Raw genomic sequence first — 7,673 nt, 5'->3', positions numbered from 1 at the left:
TATATAAATTTTAATGACAATACAAGAAAAATAAGTATATATAACTAAGTATACTATGTATTCATATGTATGCTGCAACTTAAAGATAAATAGTCCTTAGCAAATTAAATAGTTGATATGACGTGCTGCAAATCTGAAACAAAAGAAATTGTTAATCTACGATAAAATATATTTTAAAAATTACAAACAAAACAACGGTTAATTTTTTAAATACGTAAGTGCAGTTTTCTAAGCTAAATATAAAATTAAATAGTTTTTAAAATAATTTGCAGCTCAGTGCGGTTTTAACCAAGTTTATGCGTCGTTTTGTCGCCCTTATATGTTGTAGCGTTATGTTATATTATCTTTTACCTGATTCAGTAAATGAACCATATAATACAATTTTTTATTTCAATACAGACCGGTAGATTCTAAGCTTAGCACTATCGGAATAAAATAACATATATAAACAACACATATTGTAAGATTAAAATTTCTATCAATCTGGAAACATAATAAAAAAATATAATAATAAGTAATAAATGGTGCGATTCAAAAATGTTTAAAAAAAAAAGAAGAAAATGTGATATGAGTCTAATTTCGAATTAGGCAACAAAACCAACGAAGATAACAAATATATGAAAAATAAATGAAATTATAGATAACCTAATAAGATTATTTAGATTAAATCACAACTTACACTGCCAAATGTGTCCATATTCATATCAAAATATCCGTTCCCAGACAATTTAAAAGGTTTTTGAGTCCTCATCATAAGCATAAGCATGATTTTTTTCGCTTCAGGGCTTGCATTCGGCCAGTTGGAAAAATATACATCATTTGTTAAGTTTTCGCTCTGTTAAGAAAAAATGATTGGTTTAAGTTATTATGAACGTTTGTGATTGTATCGGGATTGTATAAAAATGGATATTGGAGTGTTTATATTTAATGGTCAAAATTAAAGGTTACGTTTTTTCCGTTAGTAAAATTAAACAAAACATACACAACAATTGTACGCTAGTTAGAACTGAATAGTTAGATAGCAAAATCATCGCAACTTTTGACTTAAAATCCGAATGTTACATAAGCCACTCTGCTGCTGTTAACTCAAATCATTTTCACTTATTTTAGCGTAATATACCTTACAAAATTTCTCGTACGCAATTAGTGTGACATTACTTATGAGTTTGTGAATGCTTTAATTGAAGAATCAAAATAATACTGATCTAGCATACATTTAGCATATACATTATTTGTTTTTGGAAAGCACAGCACACTGGTACTGGAAGGATATAGGTACGCATAAACCATTTCATACCGTGACCAATCCTGCCTGTAAAAACTCTAGTAAAAATAAAAAATAAAATTATATTAAGTAATTAAAATATTCTACTAACATGATCACTTAAGACTTGTCCAATGAAACATTGATTAAATATTTCAACAAGCAGTGAAGCGAACATAAAAAAATACCGTACAGATTTGTACAAGTTATCAACAACCTGAAATAAAAATACAGCATTTAATATTTTTTAAGCAAATCCTGTCTTCATTGGATTGTAAATATTTAAAATCCTTGTACCATGAATGTGAAAGCCGTTAAACAAATGAATACAGCTCCCAGGGAATAGTTTAGAAGCATTGCATCTCCCAAAGCTGCGTTGAGCTTAGCCGATCTTCTGGAAAAGATAACGGTTATTGTTATTACCGTCGTTTCAGTTAAAACTTTTCTTTAATTTAATTTAGAAAACTAAGAAGATTCTACATACTTTGCTAGAAACTCATGTTTTGCTATTATGATTTTTAACTTTCTTGTAACCGAGCTATGTATTAGGTCAACGTTAAGTCCTTCGGATATATCAACAATATTTTCTGGACTTAATATTTCTTCTAAGCAATTTCCAAGTATTCTTAGCTCCATACAAATAAATATAATGTAGGACGCATGTATCATATTTGAAAACCCATACACGCATACAACGACGGCCGTCATGCAACTTTCCCAGATATAAGCAACGGTGTACCATTTCACTTTGTCAAAGGGATACCATCCGTCAAAAGGATATAAATATTCACCAGTCACACCATTCGCTTTACTCTCATATAACATTACCAAATATGGAAAAGAATTGACAACTATTGTCAAAAGTATGGAGTAGTACAACAAAAATCGATTGATCATCACCGTTATCCATTTATACTTCTTGATAATGCGTTTGTGTTCCGTCGAATTTTGTCCAACAATATTCCACATATCATCACGAAAATGGTTGAATATTTCGTCATAAAGTTCTTTGTGTATTTGAATTTTCGTGTATTTTATAACGGTCATGATGACTACACCTAAATTCGGAGCCACATTAATGATCTCTAGCCAATCTTTGGTACTAAATGAAAATAGCGTAAGCGCCAATTGAACAGCAGTACAGAGCACAAGGATATAAGTTATGAAGTATCCGATCATTTCTGGAAATTTTTTCCCAATGAATGGGTAGAGAAATATTTTTGTACCCATCGATTGGAGGAATTCCAATTCGTTTACTACTTCTTGTCGTAATGAATTTGATACAATCATTTTAACAAACGAAGCTCGAATGCAATAATTTATTTTATTTGCACGATTCGATTTATATACTATTTTTATGGCCTTTTAGCACTTACGATAAAATTTTAAAATAATGTGATAAAAAACACAATATCATTTAAATAATTATTGCTTTAAATAAACAATAAATTTAATTATCGTTATACAATACTAATAAAACTTTTATTTTTAACTAAGTACATTTATAACATAATTTTACCTCTGTTATCCTCCTGAGTACGTCCATGTCAACCATTTTCAACGTTAATTCAGCTACTCTCTGTACTCTAATACTCACATTTTTCGATTTAAACCGGACCTTAAGATCTGCAAGCTTATAAATATAGCTACTATACTAACGAGATCGTTTCTTAATTTAAACTATCTGACTTTAGTAAAAAAATAGACAAATATACATTTTGTTTCCATAATAACATTAAATTAAAATCGTGTATCGAAATGTATAAAATTCTCGCAACAATTTTCTATGACTCTAATACCCACTTATAAATTACTCTTTTATTGAAATAGAAAATTACAGAGTTTCAATGGAATTTTCTTTTAAAACTAACAACTTATTATTAATGATATTAGTCCACTTTTTGTGTCAATCATAACAGACGTATGATTGTTTCCAAGATACATATATTAGAAATAATTATAATCTAGAAAAAATACTTTAATGTTTATCGCATAAAATAAATTAGATTTTATGACTACGCATTAAGGGTCATATTTGTAATTCAACAAGCCAATAATAACCGAATTTAATTTAATACTGATAAAATAGGTCAAGATGCTTGGCAACGTAGCGATTGCGTATAATTTGCTCGTATTGTTCGGAGCTAAATCACAGGAGGGCACTCCACAATGCCGTTTGGAGCTCTTTGATGCATGCCTAATATGGACATTAATCCGATGAGAGTATGTCATCCACTCCATGCTAATGTAGGCATGGCTTTGGTAGAACTTTGAGATTCCCTTTGCCTATTTGTTGTAGGGTAACGTTATGATATGTTTAATGTATAAAATTAATTTCAAATAATGTGTTTGGTTAGATTATATTATATACCGCCTATAAATTAATATTTAATATTTAATATAGCGTAATATGTTTGTTATAATAACATAAGTGACATATTACTTAGTACGCATAAAAACTTAACCTGAATCAAAGAAAACAAAGAATATAGATAGAAAATAATTGAGTTCTCGCCAATCTTGTCTACTCTGTTTGACTGAAACAAAATTAAAATTAACAGATTGATGCTTTTTTTAAATAACAATGTGAAGTGTTATAAGAAATAAAACATTTGACAATAAATCCATAAAGAAGCATTTGTGGGAGACTAAAATAGACAATAACTCCCTTATATTTATTCTACCACACACTATTAACTGTCAATTTTTTATTAATATAAACATTGGTCAACACCTCCAATTATTTTATTCGTCATACTTTAATTTCTCCAAATAAATGAAGCGTAAACATATTTTTATTAATATGACATACGACGAAATTTCGCCAATTTTTTCGGACGACATTTGATCAATTATTGTTTGTGCTTATCTTTGGCATAGTAACTTACGAATTATATATTTATATTGTAAGCAATATTATATTTTTATCAAAAAATAATCATCATGGGTCTCATCATAAATATTATATCCAATTATGATAGTCCTGTAGTAATAAATTGTTTTGCTTGTATCAAAATTCATTGCAGAAGTACAGAAATAAATACAAAAAGAGGAACCATCACTTCATAAACAAAAGCCTTAAACCCATTCAGACGAAATATTACGTAATAAGATCGAATCAAGCGCCCAAGTGTTCATTGAAATTGCGAATACAGAAACGCATTCGTCTTCAAATTGTATTCATTCGGGGAATGCGTTCCGAATCTTTATAAATGCGATCGTGCGCGACTTGATTGTCCTCTGGTACCAGTATATCTTGATCTGCCAGTTTCGTCTGTACCTCAGTGATTGAGATGGCGCGGGGCGTGCCGTATGTATCATGAGATGTCTAAATAGATTGGAAATATAAGACGCGGGTCGTGTTTGAGCCTTTTATGTGTATTCTTTATTCACACGGCGCATGATGGGTTTCATATGAAAGACGATATGTATGTAGAGCATAGAAAATACTTATTATATGTTTTATACATATTTATATATTAAAAGGTAAATATAAAAAAAGATATGTATTCTTCGTACTCACTATAATATATTTTTATATTGAACGAAGGGGCGGTCGGTCCTGAACTGTTAAGGATGTCGGTGAGTTATTTTATTCGTAATAATTAAGCAATGACCATAATATGGCTCATTTTTGCTCATGATATTGATAATGCAAGGATTGCAATTCTTACCTTCAAATTTTTACATGGAAGAACTAAGTATTGATGTAAGAATAATAGCTGGTACCTAGACGAAGTTTATAAAGTTCACTCTCGTATATAGTCATATGATTATAGTGTAATTGTAATATATATTATTTAATTTAATTTATTCATTACAATAATACAAATGTTTTATAATATTCCATAGGAAAATTATAATAAGTGTATATTAAAATACAAATAATACAGCTCTATATAAATATAAGAATCACAAAATGAAGATGTCTCGAAGAATAATAAGACGCAGGTTATGAGGTAGACATGTTCTTCAGTTCCGCACAATAGACACTGGATCGTTTTATTTGAAAGGTCTCACACGTCAAATTTCACTTGAATAGAACCACCCTCAGCGAAATCTTTATAAATAGTTGTTTAATTTGATGGAAATGCTCAATGCATGCCTCGGAGTCAACGGATTAAGGTTCAATAGCTGCCATGTTTAATTGAGCTCTTGATTAAGTTGAAAATCTTCGAATTCTATAAATTTGAAAATAGAATAGAATACTAATATTCTATATTGAAATTTTTGTATGTCCATATTGATATTTGTTTATTATTATGATTTTTTGTGTATCATTAAGTGAAGTAAAGTAAAGTAAAGGTAACTATTTACAAAACAAAAATATTGTAAATTTTCCACTACTTGACTATACTCATAATGATTTTGTTATTTTATTGCGGTTTCAAGGACATTCTATCTAACAAAATTTTTGAGGACATGCAAGATTCGTCATGAAATTTTGATCAATAGATAGAACATTTTTAACCAAATTTATAATTATATTTTGAATTAAGTTGACTGATTGATCTGTCATGATGCCATAAGACATGACTACAGTCTTTATAATCTAATACTTTATATAGCACTGTATAAGAACGGATAAATTTATATTTATTGATTAATATTATGTTTTTGGGTAAAGTTAATGTAAAATTAGTATAAAAAACGTTGTAATTACAATTTCCTGTTATATAATTAGCTTTCATACTAAGCTTTCTATTCGATGAACGAAAACAAAAATATAATATTTCTATATGTAAATGTATTAAATGTATAAAGCTACGATGGAGCTATTGTGTTTCTAAATAAAACATATTTATAAATGTAAGCAACAGAGTACAGGCTCTTACTTAAGCTTGAACAAACGATAAGTAGCTCCTTCTACTAATTAAAACAGACACCGTAGAAAATAAGAGCCATTCGAGGAAATACAAAGGAATGCAACGGTGCTTTAGTAGAAAATAACGTTGCGAATTGGACGTTCGTTTCAAAAGAATTAGTTGCAAATATGTAAAGTTCTTCGAGACTAGTTTAGTTTTAATTTTCTCTTTTAATTAAACAGATAAACAAAACGTGCATTGATTCTCTACTGGTGTTTGTGATTGTAAATAAAGTAAAATTAAACTTTGGTGTTTCGGTTTTTAGTGTTTTTAGTATGAATGCCGTTTTGGTTCATATATTACATAGGAAAATTAAGAGGTTCACAGAATAGCTCCACATGAACTCATCGTTATTATGAAAGCTGAAGGCGATCAGCATATCGACAAGCTACATAATGGCGGGAAAGAAATCAATCAGCAAAGGCATTTCAAAAATTTTTTTAAAACGGTTCACGTTTGGCTTATTCCTGGCCGTAAAAATCTACATCAATTTTTACTGACTATATTATCAAGCACATTAAAAATAAGAACAAACCAATCATGGAAATCCTCTACATAAGTGTTTTATTGGTTACTTTTCAGTCGAATTTTTCAGAATTATGTCTACTTGTTAATCATCATAATATTTAATCTAAACATTTTTAGTCATAATCATTTGTAACATAATAATTTTAAAGATATATATTATATGCTATTACATGTGATAGTTTAATTTCGTTTTTTTAACACTATTATTATAGAATAAAATGAAAAAAGTACCTTTTATAAATCACTAACCGCATCCTACCAAATGGAACTGTATGGTGCCCGAAACATTTTCATTACTTATTTTAATAGCCAATAAAGTCTCTCAATTTATTGCAACTATTTCGTGTGGAGAATCAAGCGAGACTCATGAATAATGGGTGGCCCTTTAAAGTTTAATAAGGCCTCGGCCCCGATGTATGGGTAATGCGTGGCAATTTTAAGCATAACTCACGATATGAATATATTTTAGTGAAATGTGGTGTAGGCTGTATCGTTCCATTACATTCTAATTAAGGCATTTTCATGAACTTTCATAATAGACACTTCTGTGTAGCTCGTGAAATAAGGAAGGAGTTTTTTTTCATTGTTTTCTTTCTGAATTTCACCGATACTCCTTGACCATATACAGGAATAGATTGTTACCCATTAGTTAATTTATTCAACTGCCTTGTAAGCACGTAAAGCCATTGGTCCTGCGCCTGAACTCTTTCCGGTCGTGTTGGATTGCCGTCCCAGCGGATTATGAGAACTAGGGAAGAGAGAGTGCACCTGTGTTTGCGTACAAACTTGTGCACTAAAATACTCCTGCGCAGTTAGAGAATCTCTCATGAGATTCACCGAAATCGGTCTGGAGGACATTATGAGTATGTGATATATATATAATGTGGCTCGGTGGTGAAAACATTGTTAGGAAACTAGCACGTGTCGGATGATATCCTGACACATAAACTTGTATCATCCAGCCCGTAGTTGGCAGTGAGATAAGAGCAAGATTTAGTCTTTAGGTTAGCGAATTA

At 30.0% G+C, this 7,673-nt stretch overlaps 1 protein-coding gene across 1 annotated transcript; it reads right to left on the bottom strand.

Moving 5' to 3' along the window:
• Positions 1-79: 79 nt before the first annotated feature.
• LOC126771136 (putative odorant receptor 92a) lies at positions 80-2,554 on the bottom strand. Its single transcript, XM_050490879.1, has 5 exons — positions 1,749-2,554; positions 1,562-1,658; positions 1,377-1,481; positions 680-835; positions 80-133 (listed from the first exon to the last, which is right to left on the bottom strand). Exons 1-5 carry the CDS (start codon positions 2,552-2,554, stop codon positions 80-82), a joined length of 1,218 nt encoding a protein of 405 aa, XP_050346836.1.
• Between the last annotated feature and the right edge of the window lie 5,119 nt (positions 2,555-7,673).

This window comes from Nymphalis io, chromosome 10 (genome assembly GCF_905147045.1).
Source record: "Nymphalis io chromosome 10, ilAglIoxx1.1, whole genome shotgun sequence".
Lineage (NCBI taxonomy): Eukaryota > Metazoa > Arthropoda > Insecta > Lepidoptera > Nymphalidae > Nymphalis > Nymphalis io.
This window is presented reverse-complemented; position numbering and strand designations above follow the sequence as displayed.

Excerpts from the sequence above, each read along its gene's own strand:
- LOC126771136 (XM_050490879.1), bottom strand. The coding sequence starts at position 2,554 with ATGATTGTATCAAATTCATTACGACAAGAAGTAGTAAACGAATTGGAA. Across the intron at positions 1,659-1,748 it reads AAACATGAGTTTCTAGCAAA|AAGATCGGCTAAGCTCAACG; the intron begins GTATGTAGAATC and ends TATCTTTTCCAG. Across the intron at positions 134-679 it reads ATATGGACACATTTGGCAGT|ATTTGCAGCACGTCATATCA; the intron begins GTAAGTTGTGAT and ends CTTTTGTTTCAG.